Source organism: Podarcis raffonei, chromosome 6 (genome assembly GCF_027172205.1).
Source record: "Podarcis raffonei isolate rPodRaf1 chromosome 6, rPodRaf1.pri, whole genome shotgun sequence".
NCBI classification, from domain to species: domain Eukaryota; kingdom Metazoa; phylum Chordata; class Lepidosauria; order Squamata; family Lacertidae; genus Podarcis; species Podarcis raffonei.
In genome coordinates this window covers 44020612-44046156 of record NC_070607.1, presented here as the reverse complement: position 1 = coordinate 44046156, position 25545 = coordinate 44020612, and the positions used below count along the sequence as shown (strand labels likewise).

Sequence of the window (25545 nt, the reverse complement as noted above, 5' to 3'; positions counted from 1 at the left end):
GGCTGAAAATAGCTAAACTACATACAACTAATAGCAGCTTTAGGAATTCTAATGTGGTGTTTGTTTCATTTTTAGGATCAAGCAGAATATACAGATTCAATTCAACTAGCTGATTGGGCAGTGTATATCATGGATAGACATTGGTTCATTCGTTTCTTTATGCATGTGTAGGAGAAAAAGGTAAGAGGATGGCAAATGACAGTATACATCTGGAATATTTGAATTAAGAGAGCGCCTTTAAATTTGCATCCTTGGTATGCTTCTTATATTGCAGTCCTAAACAGATCAGAAATTTATTTATTTATTGAGTTTCTGGCCTGCTGTTCCTTCTAGGGCAACAAACAACCAAGCAGGAAAACATTTTTTTCACCCCAGAGCCTTCCACAGTAAGAGTTATGAATCAGTCTAATTTCTAGTAATGTTTCTAGGGTGTTTTGTTTAAAGCAAGGACAAGGAAGCTGTGGCCCTCAATATATTGTTACTTTTATCATTGCTGGCCACAATAATGTTCTGCAATAGAATCATTCATTTTTAAATTTAAAGTTTAGAGTTTCCTGTTTGTAAGAAAATTATTATGGGCGGCGACCGGTTTGGGCGTGATTGCTGACGCGCTGGTCCTTTTGGACCCAGAAGAAGGTGGAGGGGTGGTGCACTTATATGTGCTATGCCGACGTACACAGGTTAGAAGTGGATCGCCCACATGAAATGGTTGCCATCTGTACTGTAAATTTAACAACTTTTAGCTGTGCTTTTGCAGTAAATGGGTGCTGTGAATATTACATACTTACTAATTGGATTGTGAACTGAAGTGTATTTAAGGCCAAGTTTGCCTGCTTTTTCTTTAGACTTCTGGTTTTTTCCTTGAAACCTAGCTGTGGAATCAGGCACTGTCACTAAGTTCTTGATTTAATGTATTTTGGTTGCCTTCTCCAGCACAAATGTTTGCAGGATAGATTTGGGAGAAAGTTTTAGAAAGGTGCACATAACAAGCTAGCTTTTTTGTTTCATTTGTGAGGCTACATATATTGAATGACTGGGTTGTCTGGTTCATAGTCTGCATGCAAGGCCTACTATTTTGCATACCAGCACAGACTTCTTCAATGTCTATTTGAATGGTGGCATTAAAAATTGCAGGCTTTGCTTCTGGTTAAAGAATTGGTTGATCCCTTGACTGTGTGCAGGAACAGGTCAGTTGTGTGTACTACACTTTATCGTTACAGTGTTAATTTTAAAATTCTGTGTTCAGATTTCCTTCCCTATATAATAAACACTGTTGTAAGATATTCAAATCTCTCTTTTAATTTCTATAAGGTCCTTGATCTTGAATAAGTCATATCAGTCACATTACATTTAAGACTTTAGTGTGAAATAGTATTACTTCCTTGGCTAATATGTTGGCTTGTTTTGAGTTGTTGTTCCAGTCCACCAGGATTATGTGGTTGGCAAAGCTTAGGCTAAATGCTGTATCCTGTCATGCATTAATCTAGGTTAGATACTGTAGATGCTGCAGATTCAAGAATTCAAAGCACAATAGACAAAATATTATTGAAGTAACAGGAGTCATCTTTTAAAATGTCCATTAGATAATTTATTTGACTGAAATGGTCAAGAGCCCATACTATAGTAAAGCTCACAAGATAGTTTTGGACAAGTCAGTGATTTTCAGTATAGCTTTGTTTCCTGTGGGGTTGTTAAATATTCTGTGGAAAAGAAAGGAATATATATTTGTATAAAGTAAAGATTTCTGAACTGTCACATCTACTCCTCTTTGCAATTATTGTTTCACCTCATCCATTCAAAACTTTTTTATGTAGAGATGGTTTATAAAGTTACTTGGCCATTGGGGAGCTACCAAGATGATATATTTATTAGGTAACATCTCCCAATGCGTCCTTGTAGTTCAAATCTGTTATATGGATGAGAAATGACTGGTAGCATTCTTGGGTCAAGCATAGATATTGAGTTGTGTGTGGTCGGAAGACTGATTACCATATTTTTCCGTGTATAAGATGCCCCCATGTATAAGACGCCCCCTATTTTTGGGGACTCCAAATTAAGGAAACACCCCTCAGCATTACCCATGTATAAGACGAGTCCCAATTTTAAACGCAATTTTTTGGTTAAAAAAACCCTAGTCTTATACACGAAAAAAATACAGCAATTTTTCCTGATTTGATACTTTAGTCACTACTAATTGAAATCCTGCTGATTTCTGTCTGAGTTAGTAACTGGATGCAACCCTGAGCCTGAGTGCCCAGGTTTCTGCAGTGGCCAGGAGTGCATCTGCATAGCTAAAGCCAGTGTGCCAGCTGTGCCCATTTCTGGAGATGTCTGATCTGCCCACAGTGACACACACCTTAGTTACATCCCATTTGGATTACTGTAACATGCTTTACATGGATCTGCCTTTGAAAAGTGCTAGAAAACTTTTAAAGGGCCCAAGGCGCTCCACTGGCTACTGGTCTGTATCCGGGCACAATTCAAAGTGCTGGTTGTGACCTATAAAACCTTATACTGCTTAGGCCTAGGCTATCTAAAGGCCCAGGGTATTTTCCTATACAAACCTATCTGGGCTCTTGAGATGTTCGAGGTGGCCCTTCTCTCATTCCTGCCACGCTCACAGGCACCTTTTGTGAGAACGCCGGAGAGGCTGCTCCCAGACTTTGGAACTCCCTTCCTGGTGAGCCTAGACTGAACTCTGTCCTTGTGGTCCTTCCTCTGGCAGGTGAAGATTGTTTTATTCCAGCAGGCCTTTGGGAGCTGATTGCTTTTAAGGAAAGGGTTTTTAATAGTGTTGTGCTGTTTTTACCGTCTGTATTTTAATAGATTTATTTTTTACATTGTTTTAATTCCATTGTTGTTTAATTACTTTTCAGATATTATTGATTATAACTTTTTAGCTTTCTGTGTTTTAGCTGTGCTTGTACAATCTGGACAAATCTAGTTTTTATTCTTTTGTCTATTTATTCCCCCCAAAACCAGGGCTCAAGGCAGCTTACAAAAATTAAAACACCGCTAGGCAATGCAGAAGGTGGGGTCCAGATTAGGACTGATGCCACCGTGATGGCACTGGTGCTCGATGAAGATCCAGTAGATCCCGTGCCAGCTCAGTGCCCTTCCCCCTCTCCCACTAGAGCACACACACCTGGTCTGGTGGGTAGAATGGGGGAGCTCTGCTTTGGTAGAAGGAGTAGATACTAATGGAGGCTGGCAGTGTTAGGCAGTAAATTGGTTTCAGTAGTTGATACATATTAATTTTGTTTCAAAGTTATTAATAATTGCCATTGTGAAGCTCACTGAATGTGTTCATTTAGGAAGTCCTGCAATGTTTCATATTTTACATAGGATCTTAGTTTTAGTGGATACATAAAAGAATAGATTGGTACATTTTCTATCATGCCAGTCATCCTGCTGTCATTTAACCAAATTTATATACAGTGGTACCTCGGTTTACAAACTTAATCTGTTCTGGAAGTCCATTCTTAAACCGAAACCGTTCTTAAACCAAGGCGCGCTTTCCCTAATGAGGCCTCACACTGCTGTTGCCCTTCCACCGTTCGGATTCCATTCTTAGACAGAGGTAAAGTTTGCAAACCGGGACACTATTTCTGGTTTTGCGGAGTTTGTAAGCTGAATCGTTCTTAAACCAAACTGTTCTTAAACCAAGGTACCACTGTACTACTCAACTCAAACAAGAACTCTCTAAGTTGCTTACAAAAGACTTTTATTTCCAAAAGTTAGCTAAGAGTGTGATTCCAAGTGAGTTGTAGGTTGGGGTGTGAAGTGACAGATTGTATTCTATTTTTAATCCCATGTTGGCTAGCACTGGCAAGGTTGGAGGTGTAAGGACAGACTTGTCTTCTTCTTGGCTCCCAGGGAGCCTTTCTTTTTTAAAACAATCACCCCATTGGTTCTAATAGAGAGGGAAATTAGATATACCAGTTCCAGAGTGGCATGGATGCAGACCTGATCGTGTCTCGGCCAGTCATACTCTGCCCTTGGAGTGCCTTGTTTCAGGGCCTAACATTGATTACTGCTAGTGAAAATAGAACTGTGCCTATGGAGCTTTCCCACATAACGTCCCCCCTCCCCATTGGAGACATCTTCACTGCCATCAGAGGGGCTCCTCCATGCAACCCTAACCCCTTCCATCCATTAGATCTGTGAAAACAAAAAAAAATTTTCCTTCCAGTAGCACCTTAAAGACCAACTAAGTTAGTTCTTGGTATGAGCTTTCGTGTGCATGCACACTTCTTCAGATACACTTGAAACAGAAGTTGCCAGATCCCTCTATATAGTGAGAAGGTGGGGAGGGGTATTACTCAGAAGGGTGGTGGGAATGGGTGATTGGCAGATAGCTGTGATGAGCCTGTTGACGACTCTTAAGGACTGCAATAGGTCTTACAGGAAAAAGCAAGGGGTGAGTGTGCATGCACACGAAAGCTCATACCAAGAACTAACTTAGTTGGTCTTTAAGGTGCTACTGGAAGGAAAAAAAAATTTTGTTTTGACTATGGCAGACCAACACGGCTACCTTTCTGTAATTAGATCTGTGAGTTAGGTTTCCCCTTCCCGTCTTTAGAAAGAAAAGGAACAATATGATTTTATTAGGGTTTTTAAAAATAATAATAATGCTTGCAGCAAATAACTGATAAAACCAAAATAAATCCTTAAGTCCCTTCTTAGTCTAGAAGGCTTCTAATTTATTTGTATATCTGGCTGATATGGATGAGGCATTAGGAATTAGAGGATCAATACAGTTTCATCATCACAGTTTTGTAATACTGGGAAATGCTTTTGATTTTATAGGAAATAGTCAAACTAGCTTAAATTTTAAGCTTGGTAATAATCTCTAAATGTTATGATGGGACATTGGAATATTGCTAGAAGTTCATAACTGGCTGTCTGCTTGACAGGTTCAGACAAGGAGCTGGGTGGCATTTCCTGACAAATGGAGAACTATTTCCAGGCAGAGGCTTTTAACCTTGATAAGGTTTTAGATGAATTTGAACAAAATGAAGGTGAGTAACTTTTGTTAGGGCTGGAGATGCAAACTAATATCTGGATCTGTGACTCTGGTTGTATTTCTTTGTATTTCCTGTTCAATTGTAACTAGCATCTGTTATGCATTTGCTGGGAATAAAAGTCTGAAAAGGATATTGAGAAATCTACGATTTTTTTCTAGGTAGAAACAGTTAAAATAATTGTTTTAAAAATTTCAGTGATTACATGAATGATATCCCTGTATTAATTGGGTGTCAAACATTGGCACAATTGCATAGATATATAATTCACAGGTGAGAATTGCTTGCAGCTAGAGCTAGTACAGATAAGATTAGCTGTCTGTGGATAAGAAGTAATCAGCTTCCATCTGCTCTTTTGCCACCTAGAATGCACATACTCCCAGATCAATCCCCCATTTTACACTAAGTTCAGTGTTACATTTCATTGTGCTCCTAGTTAGCACAAGTCTTAACTAACTTTTACAACACTGATTAATTGTTCGTTTCCTATACCTATGACTTTGCTAACTGATGGCTAAAATTTGCACATAATACTAACATAAACTGTGGCTTAGCACAAATGAGCAAATGTGTGGGTCCAGGGGATTGTGACCACTGCCCTTTTCCCCTGCTCCTGCTGCCACTGCGCTACCCAGGACTAAGCCATAGTTCGGCTTAGCCTTGCATTTGAACCCAGGCTCATGGTCTGTCTCCTCCAGATGAACCATGAGTGGTAAACCAAGAACAAATATTGGTTACAGCTTGTCGTTTGTGTTAGCATTTAGTTTACATCACAAAATAATAACAGTAAACTCCCTGAGTAATCACAAATAACTAGGGGGGAATTCAGCTTCACGCTGTTACAAATGTTCCATCTGTACAAGCATATCAGTTTCCCAGATGGAATGATCCCTTGCTCTTGTGTGCTGTTTTGGGGATTCTCCCAACCTCTTGAGCAAATTATAGATGTTGCATGTGTGGGAGGGGAAAGCCCTGTTGTGGAAGCCTTCCTCTAATGGGGTTTGGTAGGTGTATTCCTCCCTAGGTTCTGTGGGTTGTTGTAGGAATACAAGAGCTTATTAACTTACTAACTACATTACTAAATGTGTACATTGAGGAGAGAGAAGAAAAAATGGCATTCACACAATACTGAAACATCAAACATGTTTTGTAAAATTAAATTCCCAAGTGGTTTGTTTGTCTGTGATTGCTGTATTCCCTGTTACGTGATTTGTATGTAGCTAAGTCACTTTCCTCCCTATACTATGCTACTTCACTGTTCCGCTGTTGTGAATGCGTGCTATAATGATAGGATTTATCATTGTAGAATTTGTACAAGTAGGGCATTCTCTGGCATGAAAAGTGTAACAATGGAAACAGGCAAACCCAAAAAGAGCTTGGCTGGATTAGATGAAAGGTCTGTCAAGTTCAGCATCCTGTTTCTCACATAAACCAAAGAGGTGCCTTTGGGGAGATTATAAGTAGGCTATTTCCACTCCCACTTTTTCTCCCCAAGACCTAGTAATGTGGTATACTGCCTCCAGACATGGAGGCTTCATATAGTCATAATAACTAATAGGCATTGTTAGACTAATTGATGGAAGGTCTAATCCCATTTTTAAAGCCATCACAGCTAATGGTCATCTTGTGGCACCACATGCCATTAATAAATAAATAGCTTTTATAAGGAAAAACACAACCTTTGGTGTTTAATGACTCCAACTACAGAAGCAATCAAAGTGCTATTTGAGAGTTAATGTGATTTGGTTACCTTTTTTGGCCAACATTTATTCGCTAGTTGGGCTGATAGAAATGGCCTTCTTAGGACTTATCCACGCTGTAGTGTTCTTCTGAGAAACAAAAATGGTTTTAGTCTGTGGGTATAACTCATAGACTAATTGCTTTCCTGAGTGGTTTCCCTTTTTATGGTGCTAAATGATGTATTTGCAAAAAGCAGATATGATTCCTGGATTGCTGTTTGAGAAAGCACCGCAGCAGCCTGAAGGGCGGATGCTGGAGGAAGACGGTTGGAGAGGCAAAAAGCAGCCCCTTTTGGGGAGTGTGAGGACTAAATTTTGAGAGGGTTTTTGCTTTTGCTGTTGCTGGCATTGAGCATTGTGTGCCAAGAAGATATCATTGTCAGCCACATGTGGCTGAATTGGGTGAATCTGTCTCTTTATCCAGCCGTTCTTCAGTGGGTGGAGAAGTTGCAGCTCTTCGTTTATCATTTTTTTATTTATATTTACTAAATTTGCATACTGCCCTTCATCCACCAATCTCAGGGCAGTTCACCTGAATGCAGTAGTGACAGATTTTGCTCCCCAGAATGGGTCTCTGCTTCCTCCCCAGTCACTACTGAAGCTGAAGAGTCCTTAAAACACTCACCACCTTAAACTGGTATAGCACTGCAAATTGTTACCATAAGAATGCCAAAATAGGTTTGATTGGTTTATGTTTGTGTGCATGTATAAAAGGCAGTAGCTGCACTTTGATGAAGTATTTATATTTTGGCCATGGTTTAGATTGCAAACTGGCAGCCAAGCTAGATGATATTAGAAATGCATGTTCTCCTTTAATGTGGCCTGCTTTTAAAAAATAAATTGGGTGTGTGTGTGTGTGTGAACTCTCCACTGCTATTTGCCCTGAGGGAGAAACTGCCATTGGTGACAGTGGCAACTTTCCTTTCTGGTAAATAGCAGCATCTGTATTATGTGTATAAAAAGAACCATGGTGCAGGGGAAAGGGACAAACTCCAGTTTTTAAGCATTGCAGCTCCAGTCCTGATGAGCTTCTTAATGTTTGCTATTCCCCCCTCCCAAAAAAAGACACGTGAAATGGGACCATGCATTTCTCATTTTGTCTAGTTTTACCCAGAACAGTATATACAGTTGGCAGCAGTATACTAACTAATGGACTTTCTGTGCTTGGGCCCTATTACCTTTACAGAGATTTTCAGTATAGTATATGATTTTTTTTCATTATATGTGGAACAAACATGCATTATATGTGGAACAAACATGCAACTGGAGAATGTATAAAGCAGTTTATTCCAGTGTTTCCACAGTGTTCCTAAGCTATATAGTTATGTAAAACACTTAAGAATTGCAATACTGTTAACAATGCCATCTACAAAGGGAACAGTAACTAGAAATGCTTTTGCTTCCACAATATTTTTCAGTATAAGAAGCTATTTGCAATTATTTTAATCTCATTTATGCTTATGATAATTCTGTGAAGTTAGCTAAAGCTGCAAGATGATGTCTTGCCCAAGGTCACCCAATTAGCTTTAAGATTAAACAGGAATTTAAATGTGCTTTTGAGTCTCCAAAATTGACATTCAGTTCAGTTTGCTGTGCTATATTGTCCCCAGCTTCTTTGAATAACTTACATGATGTCAATTCTTGTTTGGGTTTTACATGTTTGTCTTAATTAATGCTGTTGTTTTGTACTTCCTCTGGTTTGCAGCTAAATATATCAATCAAGATGTTAAGATTACATATTCCCATAAGATGTGTATTATAAAGAAATATTTCTGTTCCAGGCCTTAGAGACTAATCAAAACCAGAAATCTAACTTGGGAGCCAAACTAATAATCTAGAGAAATGTATGACTGCATTTTCATCTTTTTGAATTTGATTTTAAAAATAGCAGTTGTGGGAGTACCTAATCTGCATTGGGTCTCTTGCACAAGGTAAGGAATATTTTAATACTTTGTCTCTGTGCTTTTTTCCTAACAAAATTTATCCCTTAAGCTGCTATTCACTCTGGAATGAAAAACATATGACACCCATTTGTGTGTTCTTCTAGGGCAAATAGCAACTTATGGGTGGTTTTCATTGGGAAACTTCAAGAGGTAAAGTGTTAAACCAACCTACACTGTGGTTCTGATTTAGACTGAGACCTTTGTGACTGTAGAACTGCATACATTTCAAAAGATGGAAATACAGTAATTTTCATGCAAACTGGGATCTTGTCTGACCCTGGGTTTAAGCTTGTTTAACTACAATTGCTTCTTGCAAAATAATATAATAATTATTGTTATGCAATACACTTGTAATGTAGCACCCACACAGGGGTGAAGGATTTCTTCACTTCAGGGGGTTGGACTAGATGGCTCTCGTGGTTCCTTCCAACTCTGTAATTCTGTGGTCTACAGGTCTTGGCATTCTTTGGAACATACCATGATAATGAAATGAGTGAATGTTTATAGTGTAAGACCTAATTAAAACAATCCTTTCAACTGCTGATAAACAAAGCTTAGGTGTGTGTTGCTGCCTCTACTAGTAATGTATTGGCCCGAATATAAGCCGCACCCGAATAAAAGCCGCATCTTTAAAATTCATGGGGGGGGGGAGAGGAAAAAAGAAAATACCTGAATATAAGCTGCTCCCTTAAAATTCTGCAGGCGTTCACACCCGTTCCGTTTTACCATATGTCTGTTTCAGTAGCAATATCATAAAAGCCAATTTTTGTAAGGTCGCAAATTAAAGCCATGCTTTAAACTTTCCACGGCCAGAATTTGGAAAAAAAGTGAGGCTTATATTCAGGCCAATACAGTATTATGTATTTTTCCTTTGATATACAAACATTTGAACTTCTTGTGCAAAGTATAAGTTACATATGCTAAATTTATTGCATATTGATTTAAGTCACTTATCTTTTCAGATGAAGCTATTTCACCTGCTTTGTTGGATGCAAAGTGGAATAAGATCCTAGATCCTCCTTCCCATCGGCTGTCTTTTAACCCAGCTCTGGCCAACGTGAATGAATCCACAATTCCTAACGAGTGTCCGCAAAAGTTGAAGTCATTCTCCCTGTCTCAGCTAGCCACTGCATCAACTGGAGGAGGAGATTGCTGTTCTAATGGAAAGAATCTTAATATAAGACAAGAAAGCCCAAACATGTGGATTGATGATCAGGCAGCAACAGATGATCATCAGCTAGTTAAGAGAAATAGCAATCGAAATGCCCTGTACAATTTGATGGATGAAGAAGGAAGGAAAAAGAAACCAGAGGAAAAAAACGTTCTTGTAGTAGCAGTCATGCATAACTGTGACAAAAAAGGACTGCAAAGTGATTTGTTAGATTGTAGAAATTACAGCAATTCCCCCAGAATGGATACTGTTAGCTTTACACTGGATAATGAAACCCAACAAACTGACCACATTGATGTCACTGTAAACGGGTCCATTGAAAAAGATTCAGATACTGAAAAAGATGCAGTACAGGCAAACAGGCTACCTGCAGAGGAAGATTTTTTCAACCATTGTAGTGTTGCTGCTTCTGCCTCCTTATCCAGTGGATATTCTTCTCGGTTAAAGGAGAATGATAATTCAAATAAAGACCTTCATTTCTCAGAAACTGCAGCAGCAGGGATGAATGTAATTACATTGCAGAGGCCACTTGGCCCTAGTGTTAAAATACAGCAAAGCTGTGCATCAGGTGAGGGTTTTGATACTGATGCTGTTGCTCAGCTGGAAACTAGAAACTGTTTACCTAGTTCACGTAATGGTGGTTTCTCCACAGAGGTTTCTGTTGCAGAACCAGCAGCCCAGCCATTTCAGTCAGGGATATGTGAGGTCTCTGCAACTTGTCAGCCAAATACGCTTGAAAGTGGTAATCACGGTGAAAGTTCTGACGGACATTTGGCCTCTATGGATGTTGGTGCTGCTGACAATGAAGCTGACAAATATGAAAAAATACTCAGTTCAACTGAATTGCTCAGCACGACAGTTTGTTTATCAGAATCTCAGGAGATGGCAAATGGGGAACTGACTAAAGAAAATCAGATCAGTAATGAGCAAACACCTGGGGAGGATGAAACACTGTTGCATACAGCAAAGCGGGAGGAAGCATGTAGTAGTAATGGAGATAGCAGCGATGGCATGACAGTAGCAAGTCAGGACTTAAAGGGAGCATATATGGATGAGTTTGAAGATTCCAGCCCCACTGATGTCATGAGTACATCGGCATCAAGTGCTCTGCTCAATTGTTGTGATTCCTATGGAATACAGAACCCAATTCTTGCTCATATTCCAAAGACTTTACCCTCCAAGGAAGACTCAGTGACTGAGGAAAAGGAGATAGAGGAGAGCAAATCAGAATGTTACAATAATGTTTATGAACAAAGAGGAAATGAGGCCACAGAGAGAAGTGGGCTCATTTTGAACTGCACTGGTGACCAAATTAAAAAAAAACATTTACATAATCTCTGCAGTCAGGTACCATCCGAAACAAGTCAAGCATCACCAAAACAAGCAGCTAGTCTGCAACCTCTCAGTGTTCCTTTTGGTGGTGCCCGACCCAAACAGCCTACAAATCTTAAACTACAAATTCCAAAGCCATTATCGGACCATTTACAAAATGATCTGGTTCCCCCAAACTGTGGAGGAAACAGTAAAAACAAAAATGATGTATCTGGAAAAGTAAAAGTAGGTGAAAACATAGCAAATGTATTTTCTGATGAAACATCACTGAGTGCATCAGTCACAGATATTGGCGGGGAGCATTCTGATGATTATAAGTCTGGGGTTTCTAGTAGTTTGTGCCTTGCAGCAGCTTCAGATAGTCCGGACAACGACCTTGGAGCTGGCCAGTTTGGAGTTCCTACAAGAAAGCCATTTACTACTTTGGGTGAAGTGGCTCCAGTCTGGGTTCCAGATTCTCAAGCACCAAACTGCATGAAATGTGAGGCCAGATTTACATTCACTAAAAGGCGACACCATTGCAGGGCCTGTGGGAAGGTATGTTTATATTTAATGAAATACTTTCACAAATGATTGAAGCCACAGAATTGGGGGGATATTTTTAGTAAGCATTTTGTAGTTTTTAGCAAATTAAGGTTAGATATCTATTTATTTTAATGGCTACTGAAAATAACATGAGTGATAAAGGTATTATTAATTGTTATTTTTGCGTCAAGCTAGAAAACAAGTATACAACCCAAATAAATAACATCTTGAATCTTATGGTGTCCCCCCCAAGCACACTTTGTGATTAAGTATAGGCAGAAGCAGAGCTGCAGCACTAGGTTTCTGGCAGAGGTGTTGTTGCTGCAGCTTACTGGGAGGTAGTGGAGCAAGGTGACAGAGAGGTCAGTGTGGTGTGGCTCAACTGGTGGGAATGCCGGATTGGCTTTGCCAGTGTGGACGCACCACACCAACTTCTGTGATGCCTCATACCTTAGCTTCCTCCTCCTGATAAGCAGCAGCAGCAGCAGCCCAGCTGATGGGAATCTAGGGTGCTGCTTTGCCCCACTGGGTAAACCACTTTTCACTATAGGCTGCTTGTCGTGGTGAGTGTGGCATCACATTCTGGCAAGAGTAATAAACAGCCAACCTTCACCCCAGCTTTCAAGCTGTGGGGTCTTCCAGGATGAGAGGTTGAGAGGTGGTTTGGCAGCTGGTGAGCCTGGCCATGGAGACCAAATTGGCAACCCTTCTGCTGGCCTTTCCTACTCTGGATCAGAAAGGGTGAAAGCAGAGGGAGGGGGAAAGAGGTGTCTTCAGGCAGTGGCTGTTCCCTGACTTGCCTTTTCCTTTTTAAGTAGAGAGTTGTATGTCGTTCTCTAAAGGTGCTTGCCATGCTTTCAAGCCATTGCTGCAAGCAGTAAGCAATCTCTGCCCTGAATGTTTGATCAGCCAAAAATTAACTGATTTGCTTGTTATTTCATACATTTGTGGTATCACTATTACAATATAACACCACTCCAAATTCTTAGAAGACTCTAGGGTGGAGAGGGAATGTTGTGATAGCTAAAAATACATGATGTTGATAATGGGTAAAGCACTTCTCTGTACAAGTGCTTTCTTATATACCGTATTTTTCGGCCTATAGGACGCACCGGCCCATAGGACGCACCTAGGTCCCCCCCCCCCCAGGTTTGCGCAGCCATCCCCAAGCTAGAAGAGGGAGACGGAGCTCCGTCTCCCTCTTCTGCCTTCAGGGAAGCCTCCCTAGCCTCTGTGGGGCTTGCCCCGCTGTCCCCCGAGTTTGTGGGGCTGGCGGGGGGGAGAAGCAAGCTTGCTCCCCCCCCGCCAGCCTCCAGACCAGGTCCGGGAATAGCGGGGTGGCGGCGCTCCGCCTCCCCGCTATCCCCCGAGCTTGTGGGGCTGGCAGGGGGGAGAAGTAAGCTTGCTTCTCCCCCCCCCCCGCCAGCCTCCAGATCAGGTCGGGGAATAACGGGGTGGCGGCTCTCCGCCTCCCCGCTATCTCCCGAGCTTGTGGGGCTGGCGGGGGCGGGGGAGAGAAGCAACCTTGCTTCTCCCCCCCGCCAGCCTCCAGATCAAGTCAGGGAATAGCGGGGTGGCGGCGCTCCGCCTCCCCGCTATCCCGCGAGCTTGTGGGGCTGGCGGGGGAGAGAAGCAAGCTTGCTTCTCCCCCCTCCCCCGCCAGCCTCCAGACCAGGTCAAGGAATAGCGGGGTGGCGGAGCTGCGCCTCCCCGCTGTCCCCCAAGCTTTTGGGCTGCAGGCTGCTGCCCGCAAGCCTTGCGAGCCCGCGGGACCTCCCGTCGGGCTTGTAAGACTTGCGGATAGCTTCCTGAAGCCTGGAGAGCGAGAGGGGTCGGTGCACATCGACCCCTCTCGCTCTCCAGGCTTCAGCGAAAGCCTGCATTCGCCCCATAGGACGCACACACATTTCCCCTTCATTTTTGGAGGGGAAAAATTGCGTCCTATAGGGCAAAAAATACGGTAGGTTGGACAATTTTACAAGTCGTTTTAGCACACATCAGTAGAAATAAGTCCACAAACATTATGTTCCCTCAAAATCTTGATATCCCACCTGCCTGCATGTAACTAATTCATTAGCAGATTTAGAGACGATGAAAAATATTTTCTGTCAGGTTGCCTGAAAGGAATGCTGACTTAGCATAAGTGACCAAACAAAAAGTCATTTGTAAGCCCGGTTTTGTATCATGTTATCCGGTTTTCAGCTGAAAAAATACCAATATTTTGTTTTTTAAATACCGTATTTTTTGCCCCATAGGACGCACTTTTCCCCCTCCAAAAATGAAGGGGAAATGTGTGTGCGTCCTATGGGGCGAATGCAGGCTTTCGCTGAAGCCTGGGGAGTGAGAGGCATCGGTGCGCACCGACCCCTCTCGCTCTCTAGGCTTCAGGAAGCTATCTGCAAGCCTTGCAAGCCCGGCGGAAGTTCCCGCGGGCTCACAAGGCTTGCGGGCAGCAGCCTGCAGCCCGAAGCACAGGGAGCCCTCCGGAGGGTGTCCACAAGCCTCGTGCGCGAGGCTTGGGGCAGCAGCCTGCAGCCCAAAGCACGGGGCGCCCTCCAGGCGGGTGTGTGCAAGGCTTGGGGCGGCAGCCGCGGCTGGGGGGGGGAATAAAATTTTTTTTATTCATTCCCCCCCCCCCCAAAACGAGGTGCGTCCTATGAGCCACTGCGCCCTATAGGACGAAAAATACAGTATTCCTGAGAAATAAGTAAATGTGTGGCATTTAGGATTTCTGTGCTTTCATTTTAAATTGGATGTAAAATAAGCCTGATATCTTGGGGCCTTATAAAAATACAGACCTGAATATTGTTCTCCGCTAAGACAAGGTAAAGTAGAACCAAGTGAATAAAAGATCTGTAATCAGCACAGCTGTGCATGGTGCTGTAGAAATGGAATATCACAGTGTTTTATTTAGCAATTATCCATTTTATTTATCAAAGAAAGCACAGGGGCTTTTCTTTCAGTGGGATTCCTGCTTGTAGTAAAACGTTAGGCCTTTTAAAACCATTTAACTGTAATAGACACCTCTTTCTTCCCATTTGAAACTTGTTTTACACTGAGAGCCCCTTCAGGCTGGTGTTTCATCACAGGTTTATTCCTCAACGTATCCTTGGCACAATAATAGTGCAAAAGTGGTGGATTTATTTTGCTTAAATTTGTTCTGTGATCCTGCCCCAGTGCTGCCTCATTATTGTTGTACGGAGGGGTATAGTGCAACAAAACTAGAACATTTGCAGTATAAAAAGTAATAGGGTTTCAGCAGACAGTTGCAGGATATGCACTGGTTGAAAATGAAGAAATGTGGCTGCTCCAAAACCTTTGCAGGTACAAACAGTATTGAAAGTGGGATTGCATGTCACTGCCCTGATAGCACCACTGTAGTTTCTTGCTGTCTAAGAACCTCTCTCTCCCTTAATATTTCATACTGACGCACAAATTGGTATAGGTAATAATCACTATAACACCCAACACTAAGTTGATGTTTTCCTTTACATGAAGCGTTTTGGCATTGCTTTATTTACAGTTCATTTCCTCTGGGCAGCAGATTTTTCATTGACCTTGACCTTGTTTGAATAAGCATTACTGTATCCAGTGTGATACTCTTTTTCTCCAGTGAATAAGCTACATAAGAACTTGCACCTTACTGAATTCAACTTTAGCTAAGATGTTCCTGAACATGGGTTAAAAAAGGTGTAACAATTGTTTTGGGGAGATCCTCTGTAGAGATTAGGCCAGTTTGTATTTTTCTTTCTCCATGAGATAATGAGGGAAGAGACATCTTCCATACATGTTACAAGAATTTTCAGCAATTAATCTAAAGCTTTCATTTCTGTAAAAGGATTATTGTTAAATATTTGGTTTGTTTAATGTAGTTGGGATGTTTGGAATAGTAAATTATGAATGAAAAGTTAATATTTCATTTCCCAGCTTAGGGCATTGATTTTTTTCATAAATTTAAATTGCCATCCTAGTCTACTGTTGAGTTGAATTTTCCAGCAACAACCCCTCCATGAGTGTAGAAATATAAAATATTGTATGTTTTTTTGGAGTGTGGAAAATTTCATTCAAAGTTGAGTGGCTGTTTAATTTTTCATTAAATATATATTGTTAGATCACAGGAAGGAAAGAGTACAAGAACCTCATTAGAAATTGAAATGCTACCGTCTATGCAATATAAGGCAATAACTAATAGGACAAAACCAGCCTTACTTCCTGAATTAAAACCAGGAGCTATTTTTGGTGCATTTTGACTATGCTTTAGTATATTTGCTGTTTGATAAAGGTGAAGTAAAGCTTGGCCACTATGAAACTGTAAATGTTGACTGGCTAACTGTTTCAGTGTAGGTGCCTTGAGACCTCAACACAGAGTTGAGGGCAAGTGTGTTCAGACCTCTAATGACTTTATGTTATGAAGTGGGAAAGTGGCCAAGGTTATAAAGACTGTAAGATTTTGATACTCTGCATAGGATGATCACCTGCATACCACAATATTAACTCAGACATTTCCTGTTTTCAGTATAATCAAATAATGTGAATAATGGATGCCTCTAGTTTTATTCGAGGTTACCAGCATGAGTTTGACCAAACTGCGGGAGGCAGTGGAGGACAGAGGTGCCTGGCGTTCTCTGGTCCATGGGGTCACGAAGAGTCGGACACGACTAAACGACTAAACAACAACAACAACAAAGTTTTATTATATCCCATTATGTTATATTCTGTCTGATCAATATAAATCCCGTAACTCATTACAAGACAGGAATATTGTACTAAGGTTGTTTTGGGTTGTTGTTGTTGTTGGGGGGTTTTGGGGGGGGGTTCATTCTAGCACTTTTCCTGTAGGATGAGGATAAAGCAGCCCTGGTGAGTGTTGGCCATATAGGTACAGAATTCAATCTGAAAACTTGTAGTTATAAAAGAGTGCTAAGTGACTGAATATATTTTTCCTATTTTACTTAAGGTCTTCTGTGCAGCCTGCTGCAGTCTAAAATGCAAACTGCTATATATGGACAGAAAGGAAGCCAGAGTGTGTGTAATTTGCCATTCGGTCCTAATGAATGGTAAGTAACAGGGTAGGAACCAAATGTAAGTTCCACTAACATTGTGCTGTACAGAACCAACCATGTACATGAGTAGGATAAATAATGTGGCCTAGTGCATTTTGTTTCCCTACTGGAAATTATTTCAATATGGATAATTATTTTCTAAAGTGATGTCCCAATCTAAAGCCTATCTGTACTCATGAGCTATTTCAAAACTAACCTGTTTCCACAATTCCTGATTAATAGAAGAAACTAGGCAGGCTCAATGTTTGTGCATGGAGTTTGATTGATCTGGATCCCATCAGAGCTTTAAATAGTGTCAGATGACTTGAACTCACTTTTCCAGGTAGAAATCCGTGCACCTCCTATACAAGTAGAGGTAGAGGTAGGTATACGGTTTGTTGCGATTTAATCTTCTATCCCAAAACAGTGTTCCTGGTTGTGGAAACTCCTTTTGAGCACACAAAAACACAGTAAATCTTGCTTTCATGACTTAGAAGATGAGAGAGAATAAACGCTTGCAAGTGATTTATGTAAGGCAGTGATCTTGACAGTAGCTCCAGACATTTTGTGCCTCGTACATTACATTTTTGGTGCCTGAAAAGATGCCTGGCCTAAAAAGCTGAGTATATAAGCTCAGAAATGTCACTTCTTATCTGTCTCAAAAGGATTCTAAGAATTATGTTGTTAAAATTTGTGCTGCGTTTTGACAATGAGCTACCGCAGTTTAAGTGCAGTGCTATTTAAAGCATTAAATATTAACATCTCTCCCTATAGGCTGATAGAAATGTGACAGGAAATGGTGGGTTTATTGCAACTATGAATTAAAAAGTAGTGACTAAAGTGACATTGATTTTTGAGTACAAGAAATATTATTCTCTGAGAAGAAGGGGGAGTTGCATAGGAAGCTGCATTATTTCAAGTCAGACAAGCGGTCCATCACACACAGTGTCATCTGATTGAGTAGCAGCAGCTCTGCAGGCCTTCAGGCAGGTGACATTTCCAGTCCTTCTTGGAGATGGCAGTGATTGAACCTGGAACCTTCTGCTTACAGGGCAGATGCTTTACCACTGACCTAAGCCCTTCTTAAGGATGCCCTGAGTGTATGTCGTGAAACACCCTTGCTTTTGTAACAAAGGTAGCTGACTCCATTTGGTTAATGAATAATACTTTTGGGTTGTACTTGTGCAAGGTTGGAACCTGATATAGGTTCATTTGTATCTGAACGTCTTTTGTTAACAAGGTCTAATAAAATTAATTGAGCTGTAATTTCTCTTCAGAAGCCTTTCTTTTCCATTACTCATTAGTGATGGGAAAGAAAAAGTATTTATAAGAGGGTCCACATTGCCTGTAGGTGCATGTATTTCTATGCCTGGAACCAAGCTGCATCTATGTTCTATGAAGTTGCAGTGGTAGGTGATGCTGCTGCTTTCCTGTTGTTTGTCAGTTAGTTACTTTGGTGTATTTGGGTACAGTACAACAAGTACTTCATCATTCTTTGCTTCAGGAGGCTGAAGTAGTGATTGTTCAATTGGTGGCTGACTTGTGGGAATGTTGAAGTGGATGGGGTGGAATAGAGAAGTGTGGTGTTTGTGTTTTGGTGCTCATCTACCTACAGTCCCAGACACGTTCCTATTTTTTAAAAAAATCATTTCCAGACAATTCATAAATATTGTAAAGGAAAGTTGGATAGTTGGATGGGAATCCCTTTTACAGTGGTTATATTTTTTTCATACCACAGAGGCCCAAGAGGAAATAAGATTAGACTTGAACATGCCACCACCTTTTAGGTATCCTTTGAAGCTCTAGGCTGAGTCAGTATTTTGTAGCAAAAATATTTTTCCAGTATTAATAATTTCAATAATCATATTTCTCAGTTACACAACATTTGATGCTAAAGGTGCCAACTATTCAGTGGATTTCGTCTAATATTTTGAGATTCGTTTTTATTTTTGCTTTTTGACTTTGTTAAAGTTATAATCTAGTTCTGTGCTTTCCTGAGCATGGGGTACTGGGCAATCGGCATAAGTGAACAGCTCCACTATTTCTGCCAATCATCCAGAGGGCATCCAAGGAGCAGCCCTGTCCCAGTATTGCTGATGAAAAAAACAAGTATGGATGTGAGCATGAAATATTTTAGAAAAGGCAGAGCTGTCTACATTGCCTCCTTCAGATTGCTACATCATTTTAGGGAGCAGAGGCAGATGTTTAGACCACACCTGGATAGGTTCAGGACTTATAGTTGCATAAATATATTTTCTGATGAAGGAAAAGAGCCATTAATCTGATATATCGCAAAACTTAGAGTTGCAGTGGTTGCATGATTTTTCTGGTGTACTGATTGCCTTTTTGTGTGTTTTGTCTTTCCTTAGCACAAGCCTGGGAGAACATGATGAGTGCCTCAAGCCAGAGCCCTAATCCTAACAATCCTGCTGAGTACTGTTCTACCATTCCTCCCTTACAACAAGCACAGGCTTCTGGAGCTCTGAACTCTCCACCACCTACTGTTATGGTACCTGTGGGAGTCCTAAAGCATCCAGGTGCAGAAGGTAGGGATCTTCTTCTCTTCTGCTTAGATTCCATCTCCCTACTCTCCCTCTTTATGAGAGTGGGTGGTCCCTGCCTGTTTGAAGGAGGCAGTGGTGAAACCACTCCTTAAAAAGCCTTCCTTGGATTAGAAAAACCCAGCTAACTACCAGCCAGTTGCTAATCTCCCTTTCTTGAGCAAGATTCTGGAGCAAGTGGTTGCAGACCAGATCCAGGCACTTTTGGAATAAACAGATTTTCTGGATCCATTTCAGTCGAGGTTTAAGCCCAGTTTTGGCACAGAAACTGCTTTGGTCACCCTGTATGATGACCTCTGCCATCATACAGAGTACTTCTGAATTCTAAGTGTGTTATCAAAATGCTGATTAGTGTTAATGCTGATTAGTATTATTTACTTGGGCTGCAGTCCAAAGAAGTGACATGCACACATAAGGAAAAACTATTTGCGGAGCCTGAACTTCATTTGTTGTTTATGCTGTAGCAATTCTTCCTACCTAAGTGACTTGAATAAAAGACATCTAAGTCAGTAGTTTATGTCAAGTTTCCCTTTGATACTACTTCATATAATTCCTAAACAGTGGTGCAAATCTGACCACTCAACCATCTTTGTTGCACTGTATACATTTTACAACCTTACTTATAAAGAGATTGTTGGCATATAGGGTCTTTCAGATGACCAGCACCTGTGATAGTTTGTGTAAATAACAGTAGAATCCCAATTCAATGGGATTTACTCAAAGGCAAATGGGTATATGAAACACCCATGGCTGATGAGAAGAAGTATGTATGGTCTGATAGTTACTCCGCACTCTAAAGCAGCTTATTTCCATCAAGTGAAAATGAAATGCCTATATCTACCCATGTAAATGTCAATGTTTGAGAACTGCTCAAACTGGTTATTTATTTGCATAGGAAAGCCTCCTTAACTCAATGTATCTGGTGGAGGTATTTATTCAGTTTAGAGATTAACTATAGGATCAAGATGCATAGATCTAAATGATTGAATATTAATCTGGTTATCACTAAAGATAAACTTACTATTTACAATGTTCTTTTTAAAAAATATATTCAACTGCTGATGAAAAAGACAAGCTGCCTTAAAAAACAACCACTATGGGAACTGTTCAACCAAAATCAGATTCTTCTTCTTTTGGTTGTGGCCTTGGAAATATTCAAAATCCCTACCGCTGCTGCTTTTTAGTTTGTGTTTCAGTGTATTTCTGTATCTCAATTAAAGCCAGCTAGCTTCACTTCTCTTTTCATGCATGCATTTCTTTTGATGAGTTGTTCCCATCTCTTCCTTAGTGGCTCAGCCCAGAGAACAAAGACGTGTTTGGTTTGCTGATGGCATCTTACCCAATGGGGAAGTTGCTGATGCAGCCAAATTGACAGTGGCTGGAACAACCTCCCCTGGAGCGCTAGCAGTGTCACATGATCCAAGCAAACCCATGAGCAACACTACTTCACCCGTAGAGGTGAGGAAAAGCCCTGATTTTTGTTGTAATATGTTGGACATGTCTCTTGGTCAGAGGGTACAGGCAGAAGTAGCTTCCCTAGCAATGTATTTTTACATGAGAGCCTATAGTACAGATTGTTTTTTGTATCTTGCGTTTTACAAAAAGAAGATTAAAATATGTCTAGTTATACATTTACATAGTGTTGTTGTTTACTGCTTCTTGTAGACTGAAAACACACTTGCATTTTCAAGAAGCATTACTCAGGTTGGAAGTCCAGTTGGCAGTGCGATGAATCTTATTCCAGAAGATGGGCTTCCTCCAATTCTTATTTCTACTGGGGTGAAAGGAGGTGAGAATTAAACTGTGGTGTGTCTGTTTTTGGGTTTAATGAGTAACATTCCATCCTAGAGCAGTCCATATTGAAACCAAAGGCTTCTGGATCAAGGTCAAATAGTCTTGACTGTCAGTGGGCTGAATATATCAGGCTTAATAAAATATCTGTTATCTCTAACACAAATGGGGATTCTGTGTACATATAATCATTCAGGTGTACTGAATAGTGATGGGAGTTCAAAAGGTTGACTTGGATTCATGTGAAATTGGAAGAAGGGATTGCATTTCTAGGAAAGTACCAATTTCTGGGGTAGTCCTTCTCTGAGCTGGGCTAGAGGTTATCAGCACTATGGTGTGTGGTCACACCTACAGCAAGTACCTAATATCCAGTCTGATCTGTTGACATACTGCCAATTTTTCATGTTTGCATCTTCCATATCAATGTCATGAAGTTTCTGCAGTTTGAAGCAGTGGGGAATAATATCTATGTGTAGCTACTTGTTTGCAATAGATAAAACTAATTGATTGCCTGTGAAATAAGACTTCATAAAATACCCCAAGTTGCAAGTACTATTTGTTTAATTATTTAAACAACTAAAACTGATCAGTTGATAAACCTAATAATTAAGAACCAATGACTATGGATATATTCCAAAATTATGGATATATTCCATATATATATTCATTCTGTCAAAAGTCCTGATATTCCAATAAAGTTTTTTAAACAAGGAAAACTAGAAGGTATTCATGAATTTGTGTTTATGGAAATGCTTCAGAATATAGCCTTTAAATATGATTTCATTAATTGATATTGTAATATATAATGGCACTGTAAACATAAGCAAATAAAAGCCACTTCCCAATATTCCATCATACTCTAGCATGGGCATGCAACAGAAGAAAGGACAGGGCTATGCAGATAGAAGAAGGCTTGGTGATGGGTGGCTAGGGTCTGCAGTTATAGGGAGAAAAATTATATCTTACCCAGTGGTACCTCTGTGTGCATACCTTTAATATCTCCCATGGCAGTAAAGGATTCCCATTTGCTCCTCTTGGGAAAAATGAAGGACTTTGAGGAGTGAGAACCTGCATTCTACCCCTCATACTGGGTGGCTGAACTTTTATTGACAGGATCACACAGGAATATATATCCACATGCAAAGCACATAGTTAAATCACACCCCTTGGCTTCCTTAGCATATATAAGCTGATCTTCCCCATGGAAACCCCACCAATCCTTTTGATCATTTTGAAGGTCAGCCTGCATATATTTGCAATACATGACTGAGATGCCAAAACTGGTTTATGGTGGTTGTGTTTAATGCCATTTACTGTGCTTGACATAGAGGTGTGTTTTGTAGAAGCCCCAGGGTAGAAATCTTTTTTTGTTCCACTATCAAATAAAAATTTACAAAGGTATTTATTATGGGTCTGTTAAACAAATGCTATTTCATTTTTTAAGAACAGGCAATAGTATTCAGTAATTGATTTCACAGTAATACTTTCACTGTTGTTGTAGGTATTACTGGTAGCATGCATTTTTCAGATGTTACCTAAACCCAATGAAATGTTGGGGGGAAATCTCATTTTTAAAAAATCCTCCAGCCATCCATTTGAATAAGATGACAGACCACACAGTACTTAAATATGAGAGGTATGCTATTGCCAAATTGCATAAGACACTTGACAACCATCATTGACAGCTACCTTTTTTTGCTTTCAGATTATGCTGTAGAAGAAAAACCATCTCATATATCAGTGATGCAGCAGTTGGAAGATGGTGGCCCTGACCCCCTTGTGTTTGTTTTAAATGCAAATTTGCTGTCCATGGTTAAAATTGTGAACTGTAAGTCCAGTTTATTTGGATGATGATAAAATGATCTTGCAATGAATCAGGTTTTTTTTTTTGCTTTATAAAACATTTCCCTGTGAAAAACTTCTTGCACTGCAGAAAATCACCTTCAAGTAACAGTGGTGAATTGTCTTTCTGGTCTGTGTCTTGGAAGTGATTGTGTGCCAAAGTCCAGGATATTTTTTCCAGAGACCCAATATATGAATTCACATATTTAAAAGAAGTGCTGGTCTTGCTACTGATAATTTCTTGATTTAATAGCAGCATGATATTACAGTGGAACTTCAGTACTCTGAATGATTGGGTTTATAAAATCATACTTCCTATGAGCGTAACAAGATGCAGTTCAGAATATCCAGGATTTAAGATTATCTATGGGTGTAATTCAGCGTAACTCTAAGAGGGGTACACCTACAGGGAACAAGGTCTACTCATGCAGTGGGACTTCCCTTGCTCTTCTGTCCCCTAAACCTGTTCTGAGGGTTCCTTGAAACGCTCCATAGCTGATTTTGGAAGTACAGGTGGGAGAGGTGGAGAGAAGTCCTGTTGTGCAAAGTACCTCATTTCACGCATGCTAGCAGCTTAGATGAATGCCTAGTTTAACCTATGTGGTTAAACTAGGGGTGGATAACCTTATTTGGTCTAAGGGCTTCATGTCAGTGGAGGATGTTGTCAAAATGAACTTTGGTGTCCCCTAGTTTTGTGCCTCTCCCCGACCAAGCCTGTGCACACACAGGCAGGCACACAGACGCACAATGGCAGACACAAGCCATAATCCTGCCAATTTGAGGGATTCCTCCCCATTGCAGTGCTGTGCTGAGAGGAGAGACTTAAAATGTAAAGACTAGCAAATGCAGAGGTTGCCATATTGGGTCGGAAACACAACATTATAGTAATTAAGACTTTTAACCTGCAGGGTGAATAACTTGGGCAGGATTTTAGTTGAGGAAAGTGATATTGCAAGAAGGGTCAAACCCTGAATCACCCAGTACTATGGTCTAAAATCTACACACAACCCATACACAAAAACCATACATGGTTTTTTTATATATAAATGAGATCCTGAGTCAGAGAGCTCTGTTGCGTTTAGTTTGGCCTTGGCAAATAAGCAGCCTACAGTAATGTCTGCATTAATTTTGCATTTACCGTGGTACCTTGTGTTATGGACGAGATCCATTCTGGAGGCCCGTCTGTAACGTGAAATGACCGCAACTTGAAGCACTGTGTCTGTGCAGGTGCGCGGCACAATTTGGCACTTCTGCACATGTGTGAAACATGATTTAGCGCTTCTGTGCAGGCGCGAGCGGTGAAACCCGGAAGTAACCTGTTCTGGTACTTCCTCGTTGCCGCGGGACGTAACGCAAAAAGACGCAACATGAAGCGTACGCAATATGAGGTATGACTGTACTCCATATGTTTATTTTTACAAACCCTCATTGTGCTTTCTTTTCTACAGATGTGAACAGGAAGTGCTGGTGCTTCACTACAAAAGGAATGCATGCTGTCGGCCAGTCAGAAATAGTAATTCTTCTCCAGTGCTTACCTGATGAGAAGTGTTTGCCGAAGGATATTTTCAACCACTTTGTGCAGCTTTATAGAGATGCTTTGGCAGGTGAGAGAACTGCCTATTTGAAAATTGTGATGACTGCTGACAGCTAAATTACTTAAATTATTAAGTCATCACAGTTGTGTAGCTGTGCCTTCCATATTTGTACATTATTAAATAATATTTAAGTAACCAAAGGGCTCTCTGCCTTTTCTTCAGATGCTGATTGAACTTTGATCCAGCATACTACAGTTATTACTATGTGCAATTTCACTACAGTGTTGCATAATTTATGACCTCTACATAATGTGTATTTGAATTCTATTTTTGGTATTCTTTGATATACTATCCTTCAATGCTGTGAAGGAAGCAGGGTTTTGGGGCTTTGTTATTTTTAATCAAAAGCCAAAATTTAATACCAGTACTGCTGACTTTTATGATGCTTTTTGGGGAGGGGGCATTTTCTATTTCTGTAGTTCAGAAATGTAAGGCAATCAAATTAAATCATGAGTTACTGTGCTGGATACAAAAAGGATTCTTGTTTTGTGAGCAGATGATCTTCATGACTCATAGCACTCTAAATCAATTTCTGCAGTGGTCCATAATACACTCTTAGTATGTGGCTTGCTTATGTTCTGACATTATAAGTAGTTGAGAGAGAGTTGTGGAGGGATGCAGTACAGTACACTAAATTAACACTGCTAGGGGGTTATCAGAAACAGCTTGCTGTAAAGTTATTTACTATAAGTGCAATGAATAAGACAACTGTGTCTTAACCATTCTGCTATATATTTTGGAAAGTTGTTCATTTGTTTGCTATGCTTTGAAACACCTCTTAACACAGCATTTTAAAAAATTGCTGGTTCCCGAGATCAGGGAGCAGGTTTTTCAAATCAAGATAGCAGACTGAACCTTTCAAAATGGTGCTGATTTGGGGGTTTCTTAAAATTTCCGAGTAACGCCAGGTAGAAGGCTGCTGGTTTCTTATAATGCAAAACATGCCTGTAATAAATAGAGGGTACACTGTGTGTAATTAT

At 40.5% G+C, this 25545-nt stretch overlaps 1 protein-coding gene across 2 annotated transcripts in view; it reads left to right on the top strand.

Moving 5' to 3' along the window:
* Window positions 1-25545, top strand: part of ZFYVE9 (zinc finger FYVE-type containing 9) — a 47559-nt gene that overhangs the window by 9674 nt on the left and 12340 nt on the right. The window contains exons 2-10 of one of the 2 annotated variants that reach the window (XM_053392444.1): window positions 76-180; window positions 4917-5021; window positions 9669-11746; window positions 16692-16791; window positions 19146-19322; window positions 20626-20795; window positions 21003-21126; window positions 22834-22956; window positions 24419-24574. In XM_053392444.1, the coding sequence (XP_053248419.1) occupies window positions 4952-5021; window positions 9669-11746; window positions 16692-16791; window positions 19146-19322; window positions 20626-20795; window positions 21003-21126; window positions 22834-22956; window positions 24419-24574 (2998 nt within the window). In that variant the 5' untranslated portion in view covers window positions 76-180; window positions 4917-4951. The remainder of the gene's footprint in view (window positions 1-75; window positions 181-4916; window positions 5022-9668; window positions 11747-16691; window positions 16792-19145; window positions 19323-20625; window positions 20796-21002; window positions 21127-22833; window positions 22957-24418; window positions 24575-25545) is intronic. The other variant, XM_053392445.1, reaches the window with a different exon arrangement.